Source organism: Gorilla gorilla, chromosome 10 (genome assembly GCF_029281585.2).
Source record: "Gorilla gorilla gorilla isolate KB3781 chromosome 10, NHGRI_mGorGor1-v2.1_pri, whole genome shotgun sequence".
Lineage (NCBI taxonomy): Eukaryota > Metazoa > Chordata > Mammalia > Primates > Hominidae > Gorilla > Gorilla gorilla.
In genome coordinates, this window is record NC_073234.2 from 74,698,669 (window position 1) to 74,724,954 (window position 26,286).

Consider the following 26,286-nt stretch of genomic DNA (forward strand, 5'->3'; position numbering starts at 1 on the left):
TTCCTAGTTCTTTAATTTGGTGACATTAAGTCAATTAAAAAATAATTTTCTTGAATTTCTTAAGTTGAATGAGCTATTAAAAAATCTCATTCGAAAGGGCTCATTTTATATGGTCTTTTAACTAACATTTCAGGGAAGTGAAGAAGTATAAAGTATTCTATAACTTATGCAAGGCTTCTTCCCTTGGACCCCAGGATGTCAATTCCACTCTATTTGCCACCCACCACACTGTCCACTCCTCAGTCTCTTGTCTGTTTTCTCTGCACCTTCCCAACTTCTAAATATTGGAGTGTGCCAGGCTCAGACTTTGGAATGGATCCCTTCTCTGTCTATAGTCACTGTTTGCTAATCTCATTTACTCTCATAACTTTCTATGGTTCTCCTGACGTCTAGTTTCACATATTCAACTGTCTACATGACACCTCCACTTGGCTGTCTAACCTCAAACTCTTTATTCATTCCCATGCCTCACTCTAAAATAACCCCTTTTCAAGACTGTAGCATCTCTATAAATGGCAATTCTATTACTCACTCTAGGCATTCAGGCAAACCATTTTGGTGCTATCTGTAAATCTTATTTTCTTCTACCCAAAATCCAGTCCTTCCACAAATTCTGCAAGTTCTAACCATAAAATATTCCAAATTTGACTACTCCTGAACACTCCCATCACAACTACCCTACCCCAAGTACCATTCTCTCTCATTTGGATGATTGCAATAGCTTCATAACCTGTTTCCAAGCTTCTGCTCTTGTCCCTCTCTCCATCTATTCTTTATCTAGCAGCCATCATGATTGAAGGAGGTGGAAGAGGAGGTGGAGGAGATGGAGGAGAAAGGGATGAAGGGGAAAGAGAGGGAGAAGAAGAAGGAGAAGATGATCGTCACTCCTCTGCTCAGATTCCTCCAGTGACTTCCTGTCTTGCTCAGAATAAAACCCCTGTGTGACTTAGCCTCCGCCCTATGACCACCCTTCTTCCCCTTGTCCTCTTATTCTCCCCCTAGCTAGCTCTCTGTTCCATACTGTGGTCTCCTTGCTACTCCTCAGGTATGCCAAATGCATTCCTATCTCAGCAACTGTACATTTTCCAGGGATGCTGGACTTCCCTGTATCTGCATAACTTCTTCCTTTTCCTTTAGGTTCTTCCTTCAAAGTCACTCCTTCAGAGAGGGCTTTGCCAACCACCCTATATAAAATAACAGCCTCTTTTCTTTATCCTTCTTAACACTTGCTTCATTTTTCTCCATAGAATTTATTACCACCTGACATTTACATATATATATATATTTATTTGTATTTCAGTAGGAACAAATGAAAGACAGGAATTTTATCTCTGTTCACTGCTGCATACCTGACCTAGAACAATGTCTCACACATAATAGATACTCAGTAAATATTTGTGAAATAAATAAATAAATGTCATATGAAGCTAAAAATATTTAAAAAGTGGATTTGAAAACAAAGAAAATGTGGTCTGAGCATAGAATTAAGTAGGCAAACCAATGGAATGAAATGAATAGCCAGAAATAGACTTTTGCATATATAATATATTAATATATAATAAATTATCACCTATTAGTGGAAAGGGATTGGATATTTCCAGGGATTGGTGAACTTTTTCTGTAAACAGCAAAACAGTAAATATTTCAACTTTGTAGACTCCTATTGCCACTATTATGACCATTACTATAGAGAAAGAAGTCCTAGGCAATACAAACATGAATGGATCTGGCTAGATTTGATGCATGTGCTGTATTTTGCCCACCCTTGGATTATTAGTAATAGAAACTCCATTAGAATAGTGGTTTTTATATATTTTGTTTACTGATGGATCTCAAGTATGTAGAATATTCTTGGCATGGAATAGACACTCAATAAAAATTGTTGATTTGAAGTAAAAATGACTGTTGATGACACTGACTATTTAGGGTGAAATGAACTCACATAATAGCAATAATTGAAATGGATTTCATGGCTAAATAGAAAAAAACCTGAACCAGTAAAAATGGATGGAAATGTAGATAATATTTATCTGTCTTTAGATGAAAGCAATAGATGAAATTAGCTAAGGAAAATCATAGCCATTTCAGTGTTTGAAAATTTAATATTTAAGTACATAAAAACATCGTAAATAAAAATGAAAAATATCCTCACACTTGTAAACCCGGTGTTTTGGGAGTCCCAGTTCAGGGATTGCTTAAGGCCAGAAGCTCGAGACCCAGCCTGGGCAACATAGAGGGAGCCTGTCTCTACAAAAAAATAAGCTAGGCATGGTGGTCCCAGCTACTAGGGACACCGAGGGAGGAGAATCCCCTGAGCCCAGGAGTTTGAGGCTATAGTGAGCCGAGATCATGCCCCTGCACTCCAGCCTGGGCAACAGAGCAAGACCCTGTCTCTGAAAATAAATGAATAAATAAAACACATCAAAATTTAAATAGCTATGGTACAGTTTCAAAAAGGGTAATAACCATCACATGAAGAACTTATATGTATTTATAAGAAAAACTCTTAACAATTTAATAAGAAAATGGGAAAAACCAAACATTCATGATTTATAGAACAGGAAATACAAATAGTTAATAAACCTCTGAAAAATGTTCAAATATTAATAATTTTTAAAATAACACAAAAAATAAGATCCAATTTTCAACCATCTAAGTTGCAAGCTTGGAAAGATAATATTAAATGTTGGTGATGGTTCAGCGCATGTATTTGCATATCCTGCTGATGAGAGTATCATTTCATGCAGCCTTTCTAAAAAGTGTTTAGAAAAACCCTTCATACTTTTCTAATGTGTCAAGTAATTTACCCTCCAAAAATCTGTCCTTGGGAAATAATTAGAAATGCTATAAAGGGTCTGGTGTAGTGGCTCAGACCTGTAATCCCAGTACTTTGGGAGGCTGAAGCAGCCGGATTGCTTGAGCCCAGGAGTTCGAGACCAGCCTGGGAAACATGGCGAAACCCTGTCTCTACAAAAAATACAAAAATTAGTCGGGTGTTGTGGCATGCGCCTGTAGTCCCTGCTACTTGGGAGGCTGAGGTAGGAGGATCCCTTAAACCTGGGAGACGGAGGTTGCAATGAGCTGATTGCACCGCTGCACTCCAACCTGGGTGACAGAACGAGACTCCGAACTTTTATGATAATATGATAATATGTAGTAGGAAATAGCTTAAATATTTAATATTTGACAAACGGTTAAATAAATTATTATATATCTATATGATGGATGTTAGAGTCACTGAGATTATTTTTTGAGAATTTTTAATAATGTAAAATGCTTAAGCATGAAGTATAAAAGGGAAGATGTGAAACACATAATCTAGAATGGTTTCAATTATGTAAAATATATATGGCAGAACAAAAATATTAGAAGAAAAAATTCCAACATGTTAATCATAGTCTTATCTGAATTATAGGATTATAAGTAATTTTCATTTTTCCATTTTATATTTTCTGTATTTTTCAGAGTTCCTACAATTAATATGTATTGCTATTATGAAAATGTTGTCTGTTTAAAAAAAGAATTTCGACTTCTAAGAAAGCCAGTTGAGTGTATGAGCTGATGATTCACATAAAAAGGAGACATAGAAAGCAAATGCTTGCAAAAATTTTGGCCTCACAAATAACGGAATGCAAATTAAAATAAATATGAGATATCACCTCAGATATTTAGAGGAACTTTTTTTTACTGTTTATGTAAAATACTAAAGTGATCTTAGGATTTGTATTCCTTATGATCAAAAGTATGTGACTGGCTCTAGAGCTGCCCTGCCCTGTAGAGTAGCCGCTTCCCAACTGTGGCTATTTAAATGTAAATTTTAATTCAGGTAAGTTAAAAAAAATGTAGAAATTCAGTTCCTCAGTTGCACTAGTCACATTTCAAATGTTCAGTATGCACCTGTGTCTAATGGCTACCATATTGGACATCACAGATATAGATGATTTCCATCATTATAGGAAGTTCTGTAGGACCATGCTGCTCAACATATGGTAATTTATTTACCATAGACGATCATCCTTGGAAGGGTAGCAGTCACTTTTAGAGCAGAAGACAGGAAGGACATCATATATGCAAGGGGAGAAATTCAGACACAATTGTATCTAGAAATTTCACTTAACATCTGCTTGTTCAACAAATAATTTTAGAATATCTGTTATATGCTGAGGTGCTGCATGTCCAGTGGTGAGCAAGACAGAGTTGTTCCTGGTGTCCAGGAGCATATATCCTAATGGCAGAGACAACATTTTACTTGCTCTTCCCACAGAAACGTTGATGGCTGCTTCCAACTTCAGTTCTTTGTGAAATGTTGCCTTATACAGAGAAACCACCAAGCTGTTTAAATAAACAGGAATCCTTGACCATCCCCACCCTGCCTGCTACATTCCCTGTACCATTTGCCCTGCTTTATTTTTCTCTAGTCTGTTATTTTCTTTATTTTTACTACTTAGCATGTTATATATTTATTAATTTGTCTATTGTGTGTCTCTCTTGATTGGGAGAAAGGGTCTAATAGAGTAGGGACGTTGTTTTGTTTGATTCATTGTTCTAACTTCTAGTCCAATATGTAGCTTCAATTTAATAATTTGTGTCCTTATTACGTCTGACAAATATATAGTAAAATTCATCTGGAAGTAGAAGAAGACAAATATTTCAAAAGATGGATTTTTTTTTTCTTGGAAAAGACAGTGATGGTCGACTTGGTTGTTTCAAGTTGTGAAACATATTACAGATTGGGAATCATTTCATTCTGTGGAGTTAGGTTAAAATATATTTTTTAAAAATCCATGGAGTATATTAGAGATTTGGGGAGAGATTTAGGTACTCAGTAGTGACACACTATAAGACAAACCTCAGGTAACCTAGGAATGAAACAGGAATTAATATTTAATAAATGTTTTGAGGACAATTGAATATCCGTATGGAGAAAAATTAATCAGAATTCATAAATTAGGTCACCTTCAGCAACAAATTGCAGATATTTTAAAGAGTTTAAAACTAGAATAAAAATGTATGGACTATTCTTTTCTTTTTAAGAGGGAGTTTTTTTCTTCTTTATATTAAATATTAATAAATAGTAATGAACAAAATAAATAACAGTGCCTGAATGTTGAAAAGTAGTTTACACAATGAAATATAATGAAATATTCTAAATAGAATGCAAAAATACATATGAAATGACAACTGAAAAGAGCTCATAAAAATATGTTAAACTCATACTAAATGTGCAGTCATTAGGTTTTTGGAAAATGGTTTACAGGGCTTGAATTGTTTGTGTATGACAGAAGATAGAAATGAAATGATTCCATGAAAAAGAGGCCAACCTTGTTAACAGCAAGAGAAATGAAAAATAACTTTTAGGTATAATTAAATTGATAAAAACAATTATAATTTACTGGTATAGCAGTCAGTTCTCGTAGGAAACACTTGGCACATTTCAAGAAATGAGGGCAGATTTAAGAAGGGATAGGAGAGTACTGAGGGATTTTACCACCTCTAGACCCTGAAGGCACATGGAGCAGGCATTATTACTAGATCCTGGGGAAAGCCTGGAGACATGGAGGAAGGGCTTCAGTAGCAGCTGTATCCAGAGAACACAGAAGCCCGTACAAGGAGAGGGAGATGGGGATGGAGGCAGAGGTAGAGTAGGTGCCTGACTTCTTTCTCTTCCACTCTATAATCTCCTGCAAGAGCCTCACATTAGCTGACTACAACCAGAGCCCCAAAGCAAAAGCTATTTGGTGGTAATAAGGGACCATCTTGTGTATCTGTGGATAGTTTGTTGACAGTATTGTAAATTTATTATTTTAGAGGATCAGCCCAGCAAGCAGTATAAAACTGTCTACATACCCTCATCTGGTGATTCCTCTTTTGGTGAAATATGCCAAAAAAATCTGAAAGTGAAAACAATAACTTTGCACAATTCTTTATAATAGCAAAAAAAAATCACGTCATAAAAGATGAGCAAGAAGGAAATAACTAAGAAGATAAGAAAATGATTTGTAATATTGGTAATGTGTACCTCAACTCATTCCAAAAATGGATTAAAGCATGATGGTGCATTAGAATTATGGAATAAATATAGCTTTTTAAAGTAAGTGTTTAGATAATGGCAGTACATGAAAGTGTTTTATAGGAAAGAATGTTATGTGAATAATATGTGCAAATGGATTAAAACTTTTAAACTATATGTATTGCACATAAAAAGATCATTTGATATGATGTAATTTTACTTGAGCCATGGCCAATCTATCGTAAAGAGAAAATAAATTAAAATAAAAGAAAATAAAGAAATAATCATATATATGAGGATCATTTTCCTGAAAAATTTTAAAAGATTTTAATAAGTGCTTCCTACATTTCTTGGCTGTCCATGATATTATAATATAAGATGCAAGGTGAAATGTTATCATTCATGGGGGACAGGAAAAACATCTTGAAAAATTATTTGAATTTCTTGTTTAAATGAACTGAGGACTAGGTTCCACATAGCTTTGTAAAACACAGGCTTTTCATAACCCAGGATTTTGAAGAAAGTCTTGATCCAGAAATAGATTATTTTTATTAATCCACTGACTAAAAAGCAAATTTCTGGGTGGTTTTTTGGCAAGTGTCCAGTTGCAGAAAATGCAGTGTGGTATACTCTAATGACTCCAGAGAGCCCCACACAATTGCATGAAATGTCACTGAATGAGGGAGGTCATTTGTTTTGGTTGTGATGGAATTGGTCTGCTACCTCTTCAACTTTATTATATTTTTAACCTATGTATCAGAAAGGTTCACCGTAAAGCCAGTGTTAGGAAGATACTAAAAGAAGTAAATCCTAATTCTTATCCATCATAGGAAGATCAATTTTATATTAGATCTGGGACCATGTAAATTAAATTAAATTTTAATCCTAGGTTAGATGTTCCAGGAATATAGCCCAACCTAAAGTTAACCTAAAACAAAATAAGAGTCCTTAATCCCTCTTTCATTTAAAATTTTACTAAATTATTCATTCATTTCACAAACATTTGTTGAACATCTTGTGTATGCCAGGCACCATGTTATATGCTGGAACAATAACTAGAAGGTTACATAATTTGACATAATTTATTTCCGTTAATTGCACTGTGCCTGCAGTTATCCTATGAAATTAGATACCCTAAAAATCTTTAAAAACAAAGTCAGGTAGGGGTCAATTAATAGATGAGGAAAAAGTGAACTGCTCAGATGGGAAGTGACTTAGATGCAAAACAAACCCTGTTCTCTTTCTCCTGCCTCCATTTGGCAAATGCTGGCATTAGTGCTCCCAGATCTCAAAACAAAAGCCCCGGGACACATGGTTTGAGAAGGAAAATTTTCTCTTTTATGAATTTGTGTGAAAGCTTTTAAAACAATATCAGATTAAGTGACATTGACTTATTCTTTTGGTTAAGCACCTTATTGAAAATTTTTAAAAATTACATAAAAATTTGGATGGTCTAAGAACATCTGGAACATCTGGCCACCATATTACCCACCCCAATTTTGTGAAAATTTAAACTTACTTTCTCTGCTGCAGTTTTTCAGTCTTTTCTAACATTCTCTGCCCACCACTCCCACTTCTTTTTCTTTTTATCTCTGTGTTTTTCTGTCTTTTCACCAGCCAACTTTTTTTCATGTGTTTTTAATTAGGTATCTTAGCTTTTGCTTTGTTCATGCTGACATTGAAATTTACAGCAAAATGCAAAATGACCAATTACTGCCTCATTTCATCAGATGTAAAGATCAGAGCAGGAGCCAGGGATGCTCTTTTCTGGTCTTTCTCCAGCTTCAGCATTGTCTCTTTGGCTGAGTCCACTCTGAGAAGAATGCATGCAAACCTATACTTCTATGCTTCTTAGATAATCCATGGATGATAACATCAAAATTATTGGGAAGGGTTTGATTTATTTTCTCCTACCTTTCTGTTTTCCTCTCCAGATGCTTTCTGTGTTTGTGTCCTCCAATTTGAGTGAGGGTTAGGAGTGAAAATGTTTGGAGTTACTAACTACCATTAATCACCTTTCTTACACTTAGAATGACTGTTTCGTCTTTGGTCTCTTACATTGAGTGGAAAAGTGTTCTCCAGCAAAGCCAAGCTTGGAGGCTGAGGGAGAGGTTGGTGTGCAAGAGAAGGGAGAAGCAAATTAAAAAGAAGAGGCTGGGGGTCTGTGAAAGAATTCTGGTTTCAAGGCTGAAATGACAGCCTAACTTGATGGAGAAGCCACTGAAGATTGATACAATTTGCATGATTTCAGGCTGAAATGCTTCTCTTCTCAGCAACTTTAAAAAGCGGAAGAAATGTTACTGACAGCTATTTCAGGACAATTTTTAGGTGGTTCCAATACTGAATTGTGGTTTAAAAATGTGATAAAACATACTGAGTTGTTTTATTTTCTCTCCAGGTTTGCAACACAACTACAGACAGGAAACATGCAGACATCTTTTTGGAAAAGTGTGTTACTGAGTCAATAATGAATATTGTGAGCGGCTTCTTTAATTCTCCCTTTTCAGACAATAGTACCAGCCTCCAGGTAAGTTAAACAATTGCAAAGCATTCTGTTGCAAAGAGTTTCTCTTATTTGAGTAGGAGAAATTTTTTCTGGTCAGGAAGTCATTTCCTACACTTCAGATGTTTATTCTTCTCTTATATTATTTACTATTATGCCTCTTTCTGAGTTTACCAAACTTTACTTTAAATAAAGAGACCTCATCTTTAAATTGAATTATTTTTCCTTTTTCTCTAAGCAGACTAAGAACTTCATATCTGTATGTTGATTGCCAGGTGCTGAAATAACTGCACAATTAATTCTTTAAATGATAGACATTTTGCCCCTAAAGTTTTACTTTAGTAACTTATCCTAAAAGAATTAACAAAGATTTATATACTAAAACTTTTAATTCAAATATTTATAATACTAAAAATTTAATCAATTAAACATCCTTAAAAGGAGGAAAAGCTAAATAAATTATGATATATCTGTAGGATGGTTTATTATATAGTAATTAAAAATCATGTTTTAAAGGGAAAATTGATGACCAAGAAAATAAACATGAAGTAATATTAGGCCACTGAATTCCATTATAGTATCATCCAAATTTGTTTGTGTAAAGAATATATAAACATACTTGCATCAAAAAACTCAGGGAGTAAATATCTTCAAATATTGATACTGTATCTCTATGTTGTAGCATTCTTGATGATTTTCATTTCTGTGGTCCACAAATATTCTACAGTGATTGTGTATAACTCTTCTAAAAATATCATTTCAATTATACTTTCTTTAGGGAAAAATTTTAAACTATTAAATAGAACCATAGGAAATTGTTTCTGTAGTTCAAAATGGTTGTCTCCTCTACTTGCCCATCATATGAAACCAAAACAAACCAACCAACCCAGAAACACCTGCTTATTTGCTCATGGGAATGAACCATGGATTATAAAAGATATTCATGTCATTGGCTTCAGGAAATGGCATATTTTTCTGATTAAGAATATAATTAAAATGAAAATAATCAATTCCCTATAGTGTGTAGCATGTTGCCTCTCATGAAGAGAGTATCTAATAAATGTTTCATGAATGAGATATTTATTAACTAGCACTGAAACGTGAAAGATTGTATTTTATTTTATTTTGATGAACCTTTCTGAGAATGCATAGATGCTACATCAAGGGCTATTAATGGTTTAGCATCTCTTTTTGCCTACCTTCTTTCTGGTTTTAGACACATCAGCCAGTTTTTATTCAGCTACTGCAGTCTGCCTTCAGAATTTACAATTGCACCTGGCCAAACCCAGCGCAGAAAGCCTCAGTGGAATCCTGTATCAGAACTTTGGCTGAAGTGGGTAAGTCATAGTTTGAGTTTTACTTATTTTTACATTTCTTGAAGAAATTAGGTTTTTGGCTAATGGGCAACACAAGCAGCTTCCCAGTTTACAACTTAAGAAAACCAGTATGTTTTCTGTTAAACTGAAGAGCAGCCGTCAGCAAATGATTCTGAATGTTGCATACTTTTTGGGAGGAGGATATAATCATTATATTAAAAATCTTAAATTTAATATTATTGCATATGGAACTTTAATATGGCTCAGTCAGATTTTAGAGGATTTTAGTTAATTGTTACCTCAGATTTCATTATGGAATTCTCTTGTCTATTAAGTGGCCTGACTTGCTAATACCTTCATATAACATAGGACTTTTTGAGGGTCTTGTAGTTTTCCAATTTTGTTTGAAGTGTGTCAATATTCAAGGCTTCAGAAATTACAAATGAAATTGAAGGCAAGGGAATTACAGCTAAAGGAAGGTGAGTAGATTCTAGAAGAGTTTCTCATAGATTCTTCTTTGTGTATGGGGGTGGGGTGTCGAGAGAGAGAGTGAGAGAGAGAGAGAGAGAAAGTTAATAAGTTAATTAGGGCCATTCCCCCAATGGTGGAGGGGAGAGGAGAGAAGAAATGCACACTTGGCTGTACTGAACAAAAAAGGAAGAGCTTGATCATCCTTTCAACTAATGGTGGCTCTGCAGACATTGGGAAAGGCAGTTTATAGCGTATTTCATTATCAGTCATCATCACTGTTAACATTTGTTGAGTACTTACCATGTGCAATGCCAGCCATTTACATGCATTATCTCATTTAATCCTTAGATAGGTTTTAAATTATTTACATTTGATAGTTAAGAAAACAGAGAGTTTTATAGGTCATGTAATTTGGCCAGGGTTATAGCATACCTCAACAAATATGTGAGAAATGAATAAATGACTTAACTAATTAATGACCATTTAAAATGTTTTTAGTCATTTCTCCCTGTTTGCAATTTGACCTAGGTTATTTTATATTAACAAAATTTAGTGACAGCCCCAATTTTGATTTGAATACATTGAAAGGCAGTTATAACCCAAGAGGCTCAGTTGAAAATTAGTGGAACTAATAGACTAATAATACAGTTGACTTAAGTAATTAATTATAAATGAGTATTATACTTAACAGACTTTCTGTATACCACAAAAGAGAATGTAATATGAAAAAGACGTCATTATCAATAGCAACAAAAACATTAAACATCTAAGGGTAAACAATATGAGAGAATAAAATTTTACTATATTGAAGGATATAAAATATTTTAATAAATAGAGAAACATAATTTCTTGATTGGAAAATTCAACTGATAAAGATGCCAGTTCTCCTCAAATAAACTAATAACTTTAATGTTTCCACACCTGGAACCATTCTTTGCACATACCCTCCTCACCTCAGAGCCCACATGAGCTGGGATCCCCCTTGGTGGGCCACACCCCACAAGGATGCTGTCCTTTTGCAGCTTGGCCTCTGCTACCCTCCTATGGAGGGGCATCGCCCTCATCTCTGGTCTTAGTCTGTTTTGTGCTTACTCTGTTTTGCACTGCTATAACAGATTACCTGTGACTGAGTAATTTATCAAGAATAGAGATTTATTTCTAACAGTTCTGGAGGCTGGGAAGTCCAGGATGGAGAGGCGTGCATCTGGTGAGGGCCTTCTTGCTGCATCATCCCATGGGGGAAGGCAGAAGGTGGAAGGCAAGAGAGGAAAAGAGAGAGAGAGAGTGAAAGGAAGGGGGCTAAACTCATATTTTTATTAGAAACCCACTCCCAGGATAATTAACCCACTCATAACAGCATCAATTCATTTATGAGGGCTCTGCCCTCTTAAAAGTCCCACCTCTCATCTCTGTTTTATTGAGGATTAAGTTTCTAACACACGAACTTCGAGGGACACGATAAAGCCATAGCACCTCCCTTGGGCTGGTGCTAGGTCAGGCTGCTGCTCTGCAGGGGATCCCCTTCACCTGGCTTGGCCTCTACCTCTCTATCCTGGGCCACTCCTTTGCATGGATACACTCCTTGACTGTAACCCCCAACCCAGGCTGCTCCTCGCATAGACACCCTCCTCACTCCACTTGAGTTCTGATTCTCTGCAGACAGTCCTCCTACATAGACCTTCCACTCCCTTTTGGGTCCCCACATTCTGGAGCGCCATGGCTCTTTTGCACATCTTACCCAGCACGGACACTTACTGCGCTGCGCTCCTCCTAAAGATTTTAGAACTGAATGGTGTGGGAGGGGAAGTGAAGAGGTACAGGAAGAGGAAGTGGTCACAATATGTATCGTATCAAGAATAAAGAAGGACACACAAAAATAAAGAAGGAGAAATAAAGAAAGAGAACCTAATTTTTATTTTAAAAGGATGCACAGAAGAAAGTGTTCAGAGAGATAAATAAAATTTTAATATTGATTATCTCTGAGTGGTGGATGGATGATGTGTGGATCTGGTTTTCTTCTTCACACTTTTATGTAATTTCTGCTAATCTATTACTTTCAAGTTATAATGAAACAGCAGTAAATGTATTTTTATTTGGGCCAAATCAGTTAGGAAACACACTAACCAATAAAAGATAAAGTCAAAGGAAAAGCAAAGAAATATGATGGTGTTAATTTTTACATAGGAATACATTGTCTTAGCTGCTAAGTATTTTTCTTTCAGTATTTCACATATTAAGGCAGTCTCTTCTCTTTTTCCTTCTTTCTCTCTCCTCTTGTTCCTCCTCCTCTACCCCTCAATATTTAGCAAACGCAAGGCAGGGAAATACCAGTTGGCCCTACACAGGGCATAGCGGGCATGTTGTTGATCACATGTATACATTGAGAGAAAAAGAACTTGGAGCCACAAGTGAAATTCCATGTTGTGACTGCTTTCTGAATTCTGACTTCAGTGATACTCATTGTGTAATCCAATCAGTTCATGCATAGAATTGCAGAGATTTGGGGGCTTAATATAGTTACTGAAACTATATTAGTCTAAATACATCTTTTATTTCTAAGTAATAAGACTTCATTTCCTACCATGTCCATACTGGCCAAAGCATTATAATTTAAGGGGAAATTTTAGTTCCTTTTCATATGCTATAAAGACATGTGTGATAAGTCTAAAAAATAATTATATCAAAGGGTATAATCAAGATAGGTGAAGACTGAGGTTTCCATATCAATCTCAGTTTTCTCTTTGTGAGAAGGCATGCCTTCTTCATTTTCCTTGTTAGTCCCTTCCATCTGAACAGTTAAGGCTCTGGAAATTCTGTCCCCACTCTCCTTCTGCATTTGTTCCTCCCCTCCCGTTCCCCGCATCGTGGCCTCATTAACCCTTCATTACTTTCTTCTTGGACCACTGCAGGAAATTAATGTTATCTCCTTCTGTCTTTCCTTATTTAGATAAGCCTGATACCAGAGTAATCTTTCTGAAGTGAAATTCTTTGTCAGTTTAAAAAATCAACACTACATCCCCAACCTTCAGCAACATCCCTTTGCCTAACAACCTAAGGCTAGATTCCTCGCTGTTACATCTAGGATGCCCCCACATGGCTCACACTAGCTTTCTCGAGTTTCCACCATTGCCACTCCTCAGCATCTTTCCCATTACTCAACTTTTTTTCTGCTCAAATTCCTTCATAGCCACCCTTGGCTCCTACATCCAAATCTGAACTCACCCCATTCGTCCACGTATGCCTTTCTTAGAGTCTGTGATATGGTTTAGATGTTTGTCCCCTCCAAATCTCATGTGGAAATGGGATTCCGATGTTGGAGGTGGGGTCTGGTTGGAGGTGACTGGATCATGGGGACAGATCTGTCATGAATGGTTTAGCACCATCCCCTTGGTGATAAGTGAGTTCTTGCTTGGTGAGTTCCCGTGAGATCTGGTTGTTTAAAAGTTTGGGACTTGCCCCGACTCCTTGCTCCTGCCCTCGCCATGTGACCCCGTCTGCTCTCCCTGTGCCTTCCACCAAGAGTGGAAGCTTCCTGAGGCCTCACCAGAAGCTGGATAGGTGCAAAGGCCATGCTTGTATGGCCCGCAGAACGACAAGTCAGTTAAAACTCTTTTCTTTATCAATTATCCAGCGCCAGGTATTTCTTTTTAGCAACACAAGAACAGCCTGATACAGTCTCATTTCATTCTAACTTACATCATCACAAATACTATTCTTGTCTCCCATATTAGATTTTGATGGGCAACTATAAAGCAGCTGTCAAAAAGAAATTAATAGAAAGTTGTTACCTAGGATGAAGGTGAAAAGCAGATTCTGCTTAATGATGATTAGACTGTATGCTTTTTGGTTGTTTTTGGACGCTGGTCATAGAAACAGGGAACCAAAGTGGAACACATTCAGAAGTGAACCCTCAGTCGTCAAGGGATCTAAAATCACCTCACTTTAGTGATTGAAAACATTTGAAATATTTAGACAAAGAAAAGAAATCTGAGGAGGAACACAATAATTATTTTTAAACTTTTGAAGGTTAGAATGGGCTGTTTTTTTTTTTAACAGGTTCCCAAAGACAGAATTATAACTCATATATGGCAGCTGCAAGAGGCAGATTTCTGTGCTACTTGAAAAAGTAACTCTTTTGCAGTTAGTACTCTTTTAAAACCTTAGGGGTCACAGTGGATTCTTCCCTTTTGTTTACTCTCATTGAACACAGCAGCAAATTCTGTCAGACCCATTTCCAGAATCTCTCTTTTTCTTTCTCTTGTGTCACCCTTGTCCAAATCTACCATCATCAGACATGGATGACAGAAGAGTGTCCTTACTAAATGTGCCACTGCAATCCATTGCCTGCACAGTTGTTAGAGGATCTTAACATGTAAACCTGAGCATGTCACTCACCCACTGACAACTCCCCACTGCACTTACAAAAGCCCTTCCTCATCTGAGCTGGTCTAGTCTGACCTTTTCCCATCACCCATCTCCTCCAACTCTGCTTCATCCACACTGACCTTCTTTCGGAGTCTCATCTGCTTCAGGCATTTCCTCACCTGAGGACATTTGCATATGCCATTCCTTCTGTTTGGATCCTCTTCCTGGAGAATGTCACTTGCTGGTTTCCTCCATCAGTCAGATCTCAGTTCAAAATATAAGGGCTCAGTGAGGTATTCCAGAACACCCCCCATGCAGTGTCTCAGCTTCTTCCTGCTCCTTATCATCTTAGACCATTTCATTTTCCTCTTAGCTCGTCAGTATTTGAAAGCAGCTTGTTTGTTTATTTATTGCTTCTTTGTTGTCTGCCCCACCCCCCTTTAGCATGTAAATGATAAAAAGAGGAACTTTCCTTTCTTCACCACTGGAGCCTGAAAGTGTTTGTTCTTGACTAAGCAGATTAATAAGTGTTTGTTGACTGACAATAATCCATAGGCTAGGAGTTTCACAGAGTGAAAGTTAGGCTTAGAAAGGTTAAGTAACTTGTCCGATTAATAAGTATTTGAGTTGGGTTTGAAATCCAAGTTTCAGCCAGGCACGATAGCTCATGCCTACAATCCCAGCACTTTGGGAGGCCAAAAACAAAATTAGCTGGGCATGGTGGTGCACACCTGTAGTCCTAGCTACTTAGGAGCTTAAGTGGGAGATCTTTTCTGCCCAGGAGTTCGCAGCTTCAGTGAGCTGTGTTCGCACCACTACACTCCAGCCTGGGTGACAGAGCCAGACCCTGTTTCTAAAATAAATAAATAAATAAATAAATAAATAAATAAATAAATGAAATCCAAGTTTCTTTTGAGTACGAATTTTATGCTTTATCATGTTGCCCCAAAAGTCCTGTCTTAGAAAGTCCTAACATATAAACTAGAACTATGGACATTTGGCTTACTGGAGTCAAAAGACAAAATTACAACAAATTTTATTTAAAGATCTAATTGCCTTTTATTTGCCACTATTACCATGTCAACCCTGTTTCTACTACTCTCACCAATACTTTCAACATGAAACTAGAAATTTAGGTTAAGTCAGACCAAGAATCTTCAAAGCCCCAAGTAAGGAAACCATACTTAATTTCTGTTAACCAAAAATAAGGACTGCAAGATCTTATCGTACATCAACTGAATGCAAATCAATCACTTTAATTGAGCTAACTCCTTCTCCTTCCTAGATTGGTGGGATCCAACCCCATGAAAATTTAGCCAACAGCTAAATACCCTAGTCAACTGGCTTCAGTCTACTTAACGATTCCATTCTAGAATCAAGCAGCACCTCAGTTGCTTTTTAGACAGAAAAGGGCTGAAGAAAGTAGAAACAAGGAACAAGAAGCGAATTGGCCTTTTCAAAGTTCCCCTTCCTTAAAGGGTTAAAAAACATCATGCCAAACTAGGCCCCTTTTAATGGATTGCCATTAATCTCCTGTTTTCTTGGACAAGGCCCATTTCAGAGTTCTGCTTGATTATGTGGCACTTAGCATGAATGACTTCATTCTGGCCTGGTCTGCTGGGGCCTAGTGCAGGAGGCTAGATCAAAACAATGGCCTCCCATAAAACTTTGTTGGGTGGGGATCTGTCTGACATTTTACAACTCAGGTGCAAAATTATTTTTGTGTTTCCGCAATTCTTTAAAAACACACAGAGGCAGTAAAGTTTAGCAGAATTCAAATATGCAAGAATTTTTAATATTAAACAGAACAAGGGATATGCATATTTAAAATGCAACAAAGTCAAGAGAGTACTTTGTTTATAAGGCAGATTTTCAGTGCATTTCCAAGTTGATAAACACATTGCTGTCAATGTAAAGATCAATTATAGTCATATTTATATAACATTTTATGATTTGTAAATTGCTGTCAAGTACAGTAGCTCAACTCATCTAGCATCAAAAATACTTCATTCTTTTTCTTAGTTGTACATGGAATACAAAAGGTAGTAAAAATCAGCAAAAGCACTCTCTAAGTCAGTGTTTGCTTTGCTGAGAGCAGCAAGCATTTACTGAGTGTTGGAAAATCTAGTGAAATCTATGATGTGGACATAATTCTTAGCTCCATTTTATAGATGGGGAAATGACGTTATCAGGGTTTGGCAGCTTTCTGAAGGTCACACAGGTAGGCAGGGCCTGAGCCAGGATCTGAATCCCTTCTGCACTGACGTGCTAGCAGGCATTAACCTCTCCTATCACAAATCTCTGCTCTGCTATCACAAATCAGTTTAAGCAGATGTGTTACCTGTTTTATACCGTGTGCATTACGGATCAAGGTGGTAATTTAAGCTATACATGAGACAAATATATCGAGTTTTCAAATAAAGTAAAAAGAAGGTGAGGAGCTAGTGAACTGAGTTTTAAGGGTTTTGGGAAAGTCCTTTATAGAAAAAGAATACTTCCTATCATCTATTGCTTTTCCTCCTTTCCCTTGATTGCTCCAGAAGTTTGCTGTAACTTTATCTATTGCCATTAATGTTTTGAGGCTATGATCCTCTGTGAGTTTACTATGTCATGTCGAATTTTTCTGATAAAACTTCAGAAGTTTTTAAAACTGAAGCCACGATCAATTGTGAATATACCGTGTATATCATGTTAGATTTTTCTGATAAAATGTTTTAAACTTTTAAAGGGTAAAGTGCTTTTGAATGTCTTTTTATATGTAGAAATTACTGATATTTACCTCCATTGTTACACTGTCTTCTAAGATGTAGGACTTGAAATTGATACGAAGATACAAGCTTTTAAGTGATCATAAATGCAAATTCCCCAGCAAAGTCATTACATGCAGGGGGCCTAACTGGAATGTAAGGTATAAACATCTTTATCATCCTCTGCCCTCAATGAGCTAAATTAAGGGTGATGGTGGGAGCAAGTAAGGATGGAGAGCTCTGCAGTAAATGTACACCATGGTGTTCACAGACATTTGAGAAATGTTCAGGCCATTAAGGCTATGCGAATTTTTTTTAATGCACTTGGTCAATTGCTGTTCCTCAGTTTATTCATTTATTTAAAGTAAAATAGCACATGGTAGAAGTATAGGACTTTGAGAAAAAGCATCCAAGAATTACTTCCATATTATTCCTCTTAAAAAAGAATTTTGTTCCATGTGTTTCATAATCTTCAAATGATTTGGGGGAATTAATGCTGGGTACTTTGTTGGCAACATGATCTATTTTCCAAGTGGAAATTCCATAAAATATCTTTTACAAATGTTTTGAATAATAAACATCAATTTACAAGCCAACTTGTCCCAAAAAATTGTACATGTAGAAAATATTAACTCTTTCAGAAGAGAAATTCAGTCTCTATTAAATAAACATTATATCTATTTTAATCTATCTAAGGTGTTGTGGTTGATTTTAGAAGGAGCTTGACATCATATATCCCTGTGATCACAGTTTTTAAAAACTCCATTATTACTAAAAAAATTAAATCTGAGTAAGTTATAAAATAGGACAATATCATACAATTTTTCACATATTTATTAACTCAGCTGATTTATAATGATTCCTCATTATCTGAAATGCATTATTCTAATTTTGGGGGAAATGCAATATGTCAAACCATGTTTCTACCCTCGATTAATTTCCAGTATATTAGGGGTAGATATAACATGTACAGAAATAACAAAGCAGAATAAAACTACGTACCCTACCTGCTGCCACACCCGGCTAATTTTTGTATTTTTTTGTATAAAGAGTTTTTACCATGTTACCCAGGCTGGTCTCAAATTTCTGGGCTCAATAAATCCACCTGCCTTGACCTCCCTAATTGTTGGGATTGCAGGTGTGAACCACCGTGCCCACCATATTTTTTTCTTGCCATTTGTCATTTGAACTTTTATTTATTTTTTGGCATGCAATATTTTTAAATTTTCTTTTAGGCTTTTAAGGTTTTCTTTCATCTTCGGAATAGCCCTTATCAGTCTAAGATGTTTTTTGAATTCTCTTGGAGAATTTTCATAGTTTTGGTTTGTCTCTTTGTGTTTTGGGAGTTGCTGTTTAAAATTGTGAGCTATCTGGGATACATTTAGTTGTGAGGTATAAGGTGTGGAACCAACTTTATTTTTTCCAGATGACTAGTCAAGTGTGCCAATACTAGTTCTTCAATAACCCATAAAAATTACGTGCATTATTCAATGTAAGGATTAATTGAGGATTCACTCAGTATAATTTGAGTGCCAAACAGGAAAGATGAATTTAATATATTTAATGTTCTTCCTGTTTATGTATACTGGTGCTTCAGTACAGGTTTATTCTGGGTCCTTTGACATGATACAGGAAATGTGCCATTCTCTGTCCCTGCCATTCCACTTTCCTGTGCTCCACCTGGGCTGTACAGTAGAACTTGACAACCAACCAGGTTTTCTAATTAATGCTTACACTTTCTGTTGCCTTTCCCCCCTACCTGTCAGTTTATCTAGCTAAGCATTTTTCTCCATGGCACCTATCACTGCATTGTATGTATTCTCAGAGATTTTGGTCTGGCAGATACCATCAGTAATTCCATCTAATTAAAATTTTTTTATATAATAAGCAATATTTAATAATAATAATTAGAAATAGATTTTGATTACATCTTAAAATCACTGCAAAGACTTGTCATATCCAGAGAACTTCCAAGATTTATAAGCCTAATTAGACAGTTGCCTAAAAATAAAAAAAATTGTGAATAAAGATAGCCTATTTTAGAGAACTGTTATCTCTAGGCAGAGCTCTACAAAAGATAAATGCATTGATAACAACCCATCCTCTCTCTTAGTTTTTTAAGGGATCCATGTACTTACTTGCTGACAGTGTATCCTTAACAAGGTGCATCTCAATTGCATTCCAACTTAGAAGTGAACTAGGAACAAGTATTTTAAAAAATATTTTAAACTTTAAAGTGACCCTTTGTATTAAAGTACATAGTTGGAGTTAATGCTATATGCCAGAAGAATGGCTAACTGTAGTAAATTTATTAGCTCTTCCTTATTGAGAGACAGATGGGGCAGAGAATAACTGCTAATCCCAAGAATACATTCTAGTTCACATTTTGACATTTTATATATATATACCAGAATTTTTCTAGCTTAGTAAAAGTAAGCTAACTTTGGATTGTGTTTTTGATTGCATTTGAAAAATATTGTTCTATTTATTAATGTCCTTGTAAGTGAAATGATAAATTAATATTTTCATTTTTTAGACATAATTTTCTTTTTTTTCTGCTTTAATTTTTAAACAATGGACAGCTCAATTAGCATTGTTAATTTTGGTTTTGGATTAGTATTTATACTATTTGGACAGTGCAGCAAATTTATTTCCGACCATATCTTTAGAAATATTTGTGTTTTTACAATTGTTTGAAAAAACTTTGTCTACAAAGCAGACTTATTTTGACTCAAAAAATCTTTTTCTCAATTGCATAGTTAATTTTCTATTATTGCCTAAAAATTGTCATTTAGCTCTGTTCAAAGTTTACGTACAGTCGTGGAAAGTAGTATATTTTACCTTGCTAATTTTCATTGTACAATTCATGTGAAGACAGGAGACTAGATAATATCAATCGAAATGGGATGGTTTGAGGGAAACAAAAAAACCTTTCAACAGAGTTTGGGATCGTGGAGTCTCCCCAGCCTGGTTTGTCCATGGTGCTGGCTATAGAAGAATGTGTTCCATCAGCAGCTTACAAGAGATTCTGGAGGTGGATGAGATTTCCCTGAAGTCACTAATAAAAAGGCTGCATTGTTAATAACAGAGGTGCTGCCGTTGAACTAAATTTTCACTGGTGTCATTAGAAAAATATTCATTGAGCACTTCTTTGTGTAAGTCATAGTCATAGCAACAACACTTATTTGATGGTCAATTTCACCTAATGTACCTGATTCCTAAAGGGCAGATAAATCCCAATCTCCTCCCCAATTTGTTTAAATGTCAGTGGAAACTTGTTTGTAACATGTTTTGAGAAACATTTTATTTTCGTTGCTTAGAAAATAACATAGAAGCAGTATTGTCTTCTGTTTGATTTTTGAATGTTTAGAGCAAACCCAGTTTATGTGTGAAGCAGCCAGAAAAGGATGAAAATCTTGCCAGGATTTGATCATGGTGCAGGATTAAGTATTTATAAAACTATGTGCTGTTTGGCAGAGCTGAGGCCGTCTGTCCTTCAGATGAGACAGAAGTGCAATTGCACTGCTGTGTGTGAAAGACATAAACAGAGATATTGCATGCTTTGGGAAAGGGAAGCATATCATGAATATTAGGAAAACATTTACTAAGGAAATTTAAGCAGTGGTGAAACTGATTGTTTAAGGTTGCCTTATAGCTGTTATTATTTCTATAAAACTTCAGCGTGAGTTTTTGTCTACATTAGTACATGTTTTTGGTGTGGCTAGTGAAAATTATCTATTTTCTTTCTTCCTTTCTTTTTCCTTTCCTTTTCCTCTCCTCTCCTCTTCTCCTTACCCTTCTCCTCTCCTCTTTCCTCTCTTCCTCCTCTTCCTCCTCTTCCTCCTCTTCCTCTCCTCTCCTCCCCTCTTTCCTCTCCTTCTCCTCTTACCTCTCCTTCTCCTTCTCTTCTCCTTTCCTTCTCCTCTCCCTCTGCCTCTCCTCTCCTCTCCTTCTTTTCCTCTTTCCCTTCTCCTTCTCCTCTCCCTCTCCTCTCACTCTTCTTTTCCCTCTCCCTCTCCTCTCCTCCCTTCTCCTCTCCTCTCCTTCTCCTCTCCCTCTCCTCTCACCTCTCCTCTTTCCTCCTCCTTCTTCTCCTCTCCTCTCCCTCTCATCTCCCTCTCCCTCTCCTCTCCCCTCTCCTCTTTCCTCTCCTCCTTTCCTCTCCTCCTCTCCCTCTCCTCTTTCCTCTCCTCCTTTCCTCTCCTCCTCTCCCTCTCCTCTTCTTCTCCTTTCCTCACCTTCTCCTCTCCATCTCCTCTCCTTCTCCTTTCCTGTCCTGCTTTCCTTCTCCTCTCCTTCACCTCTCCTTCTCCCCTCCCCTCCCCTCTCCCCCCTCCCCTCCCCTATCTTCCCCTCTCCTCCCCTCCCCTCCCCTCTCCTCTCCTCTCCTCTCCGCCCCTCTCCTCTCCTCTCCTCTCCTCTATACTCTCCTCTCCTCTCTTCTTTTCTTTCCTTTTTAGAGACAGGGTTTTGCTGTGTTGCCCAGGCTAGATGCAGTGGCTATTCGCATCACAGTGCACTACAACCTCAAACTCCTGGACTCAAGTGATCCACCTGACTCAGCCTCCTGAATAGCTGAGGCTACCATTGCATCCAGCAAATTGTCTATTTTCAAACAAGTTTTTGAGTATCTTTAAGCTTCAGAGAATTTTCACCAGCTGGTAATATTATCTACTATTTGCTTTCCTTTCATTATATGAAGCAAGCCAGATTATCTATTTACCTATCTGTCTGTCTATCTATCTATCTATCTATCTATCTATCTATCTATCTATCTATCTATCTATCTATCATCTGTCTATCTATTCATCCAATTTTTTTTATCCCTTCCTTGCTATTTTCATTAATTTAAAGTAAGCCTTCTGGGGACTATCATTATAACTTTAAATATGATCTTTATAGTTCTGCTATAACCATTTAGGACAAAAATGTAGCACTATGATATTAAAACTTTTCCAAGTAGAAGAGAATTTCCTAACCATGGAAATAGCTCATGGATCTTTTTTCATTTGTTTCTAATTTAATTTTGTTCTTCAGATTCATACTTAGTTGCCATAGTTTCTCATATCCATGTGGACATTTAAAAATTATTTGCTCTTTTTTTAGAGTAACTTTTTCATAGGGGGTTCATTGAAGAATTTCTGAGCCTTTACGTATTTTGAAATGTTTTTGTTTGGGAATTACATTTGATTTTTAGTTTAGATGGACATAAAGTCCTTGTTTCAAAATTTTTCATCTATAAAGGTATTGGATCTTTTAGCATTCAATGCTGATGATGAGAAGTCTGATGCTAGTCAGATTCTTTTTAGGAATCATCTTTTCTCTCTGGAAGTACTTGATATTTTCTCCATACTATTGACATTTGTGTAGTTTCTACGGCTGGCCATAAATTAGCATAACTGTGTAGCTTAAAACAACAGAAATTTTACTGTCTCATAATTTGGAGACTAGGAGTCTGGAATCAAGGGTTCATCAGCACCATGCTCTCTCTGAAGGCTCCAGGGAAGAATTCGTTCCATGCGTTTCTCTTAGCTTCTGAGGTTTGCCAACAATCTTTGGCATTCTTTGGCTTGCAGCTGCATAAATCCATTCTCTGCCTCCATCTTCACATCGTGTGTGTCCCTCAGGTATTTCTCTGTGTCTCTCCTTCCCTTCTTATAAGGACACCAGTTGAATTGGATTGGGGCCCACCATGATTCAGTATGACCTCAACTTAACTTGATTACATCTGCAAAGACCCTATTTCCAAATAAGGTCACATTCAGGGGGAGTGATGATTAATACTTCAACATATACTTTTTGGGGATGCAGTTCAACCCAAAACAGCATTCTAAAATTCTACCAGAATACGGCCAATATGCTTACTTAATCCTGTTTAACATATTGTGGACCTTTTCAATTTGGAGATGTACATGTGTCTTAAGCTCAAGGAAGTTGTCTTATATTGTTTTCTTAATAATTTCTTCTCTCACATTGTATCTGCTATTTCTTTCTGGAACTTATATTTGTTAGATATTTAAATTCCTGGGTTGACCCTCTTTATTTCACAGTCTCTCCGTTTTATTCTGCTTTTTGATCTTTTATGCTTAATTTTTAGAAGATTCCTTGACTTCCTTTCCAGATTACCAATTGTGTTTCTATCAGTTATTTTTCAGCCAATTTTGACATGTTTATGTATGCAAGGACATTTTAATTTCTAAGATGTCATTCTTCTTTCTGATTTTCTAATTTTTTGGATGCAGTATATACTCAGATTCTCTGAGGACAATGATTAGGATTATTTAAATATTTCTTGCTTTTCCTTGAGTCATCCCTGTTTTCACTAGGATTGGTTATTCTTAATGGTATTGGTTTTCCTTGTGATCCTTGGTGGTGTGTTCGTAATTAGGAAAGTCCGTAATGACTGGGATAGGTTTCCACTGCAGTTTTAAAGGCCTGTTTCCTTCCTAGAATTCTTGTATAAATGACAGGGCTGACCTGGAATTCTGTATGAGAGGCCAAAGGCTGACCAAATGATATGCAGGCTTTCCTTTAGGCTGTGTTTGTGTTTGTGTGCGTGCATGCATATGTGCATGTGTGTGTATAGCAGAGGCAGGCGGGGAACACCAGTAAGTGTTAAGTAAGGAGGGCTTTGCGCAGGAGTTGGAGAATTTAATATATTTCCTCTCTCTGCTGGTGCTGCCTCTTCTCTCTCCCCACATTCTATCTTTTTTTTTTTTTTTTTTTTTTAGTTGGAGTCTAGTTCTCTCACCAGGCTGCAGTGCAGTGGTGTGCAACCTCCACCTACTGGGTTCAAGCGATTCTCCTGCCTCAGCTTCCTGAGTAGCTGGGATTACAGGCACGCACCACCACACCCAGCTAGTTTTTGTATTTTTAGTAGAGATAGGGTTTCACCATGTTGGCCAGGATGGTCTCGATCTCCTGACCTTGTGATCCGCCTGCCTCGGCCTCCCAAAGTGCTGGGATTACAGGCGTGAGCCAACACACCCAGCCCACGTTTTACCTCTTACTTGATGGTCTCTGCCATTACTTCAAGCTCCATTTTGCTTCTCTATCAAGTTCTAACACCTGCATTTGGCATTCTGTCCAGTCAGGTATTCTACTTTCTTGAGAGAACATTTCTTCATTTCTCTGACTTTGTCCTCCAGGTAAAAACTGCTTCTGCCAACTGCTATGTCTATGCTAATCAGAGGGAGGACGGCTTTCGCTTCCCAGCTCTTCAGCTGTTATTATTTTTTTTTAATCCGTTGTCATTGATTTAATTTGGATAAAATATAGAAAAATATATCCTTTGTATCTTACCTTTGTCTTTTTTTTTTTTTGCTATACAAGTTTTTCTTCATGTTTTGTGTTATTTCTTTTTTTTTTTTAAATTATACTTTAAGTTCTAGGGTACATGTGCACAACGTGCAGGTTTGTTACATATGTATACATGTGCCATGTTGGTGTGCTGCACCCATTAACTTGTCATTTACATTAGGTATATCTCCTAATGCTATCCCTCCCCTCCTTCTCCCACTCCTCAACAGGCCCTGGTGTGTGATGTTCCCCTTCCTGTGTCCAAGTGTTCTCATTGTTCAGCTGTTATTCTTTAATGAGTTGCCCCATATCCCTGCTGCACTTTGTTTTGGTTGACTGCACACCTGGGAAGACTTTTTCTAACTCTAATCTCTTGTGGGGCAGTTTGTTCTCTTCTTTCGCTGATGGACTAATCCCATCTTCGTTTTGCCTTGCAAAAATGCTTCAACATTACCGCTTTCTTTGTGACAAGCATTCTCAATTTTCAGTATTGTTGTGATGTAAACTTGTTAAAATATAAATTTCAGCAGATCTTGGGAAGAGAGCAGATCTTGGGAAGAGTGCCCTCTTCCAATGCAGATGTTTTACACTCTTCAACTTGTTATTTTTATTCTCAGATGTTTCATCACATACAATTTTGTGTGCACACAAACACTACTTAAATTAATGAATGGAGTGGAAGAATTATATCGTGTGTTTTATGTCTGCTTTCTTATTTATGTTGGCATCTGGGAAGGTACAAATATGCTGGTTGTTATACAGTGTTTTTCTGTATTGATGCTGTATAAAGTACATTTCAAGCATGAATCATTAAGAAATCAAATAAGTTCTTGAATGTTTCATGAACCCACTTTACTAATTGGTCTTAAGAATTGAAATACATTCAGGTTAGAAGCTTTTACAGTTATATAAAACAAGTTAATGGCAGAGTTTAAAGATTTAATATTTTTTCTTTTATGTTTATAAGATTGTATGCATAATATGTAAGAAACTTTAGTCGAATTAAGAGGGAAATATTTTAAATCTTTCTTTTTCAGCAAAAAATCGTGGAATTGCCATTCCAGTGGATTTGGACAGCCAAGTTAATACTCTTTTCATGAAGAGCCATTCAAATATGGTGCAGAGAGCAGCAATGGGTTGGAGACTATCAGCTCGCTCTGGGCCACGCTTTAAGGAAGCTCTTGGAGGGCCTGCTTGGGATTACAGAAATATTATTGAAAAATTACAGGTACATGAAAGCATGAAATGGCATTAATATTTTCTAAATTATATTTTTTAAAAATATGTAGTCACATAAATAAAATATGGTTAAAAATATCAAGTTCTATTTGGGAACCAGGCCTTGCTTTACAACTCTCTACTACCACTGCTCTTTTTAAACATATAGCTTCCATATGTCGTGAGTTATTTTTTAATGAGTGTATATTAATAACTGTGTTTTGATAGTATAGTAGTGAATAGTGGGTCTTAATATCAAAATAATGATCATAATACCAATGATAACACTGATAAATCAACTAAATATTCATAATCTTGCTTCAACTTATGTTTCAGTATTCCCTTCTAATCCTTTGG

General features: G+C 36.5%; 1 protein-coding gene across 2 annotated transcripts in view; it reads left to right on the forward strand.

Moving 5' to 3' along the window:
* ITPR2 (inositol 1,4,5-trisphosphate receptor type 2) overlaps window positions 1-26,286 on the forward strand; it is a 499,301-nt gene that overhangs the window by 247,067 nt on the left and 225,948 nt on the right. For both annotated transcript variants that reach the window (XM_031000671.3, XM_055358014.1), the window contains 3 exons: window positions 8,409-8,537; window positions 9,730-9,850; window positions 25,749-25,939. In XM_031000671.3, the coding sequence (XP_030856531.1) occupies window positions 8,409-8,537; window positions 9,730-9,850; window positions 25,749-25,939 (441 nt within the window). The remainder of the gene's footprint in view (window positions 1-8,408; window positions 8,538-9,729; window positions 9,851-25,748; window positions 25,940-26,286) is intronic.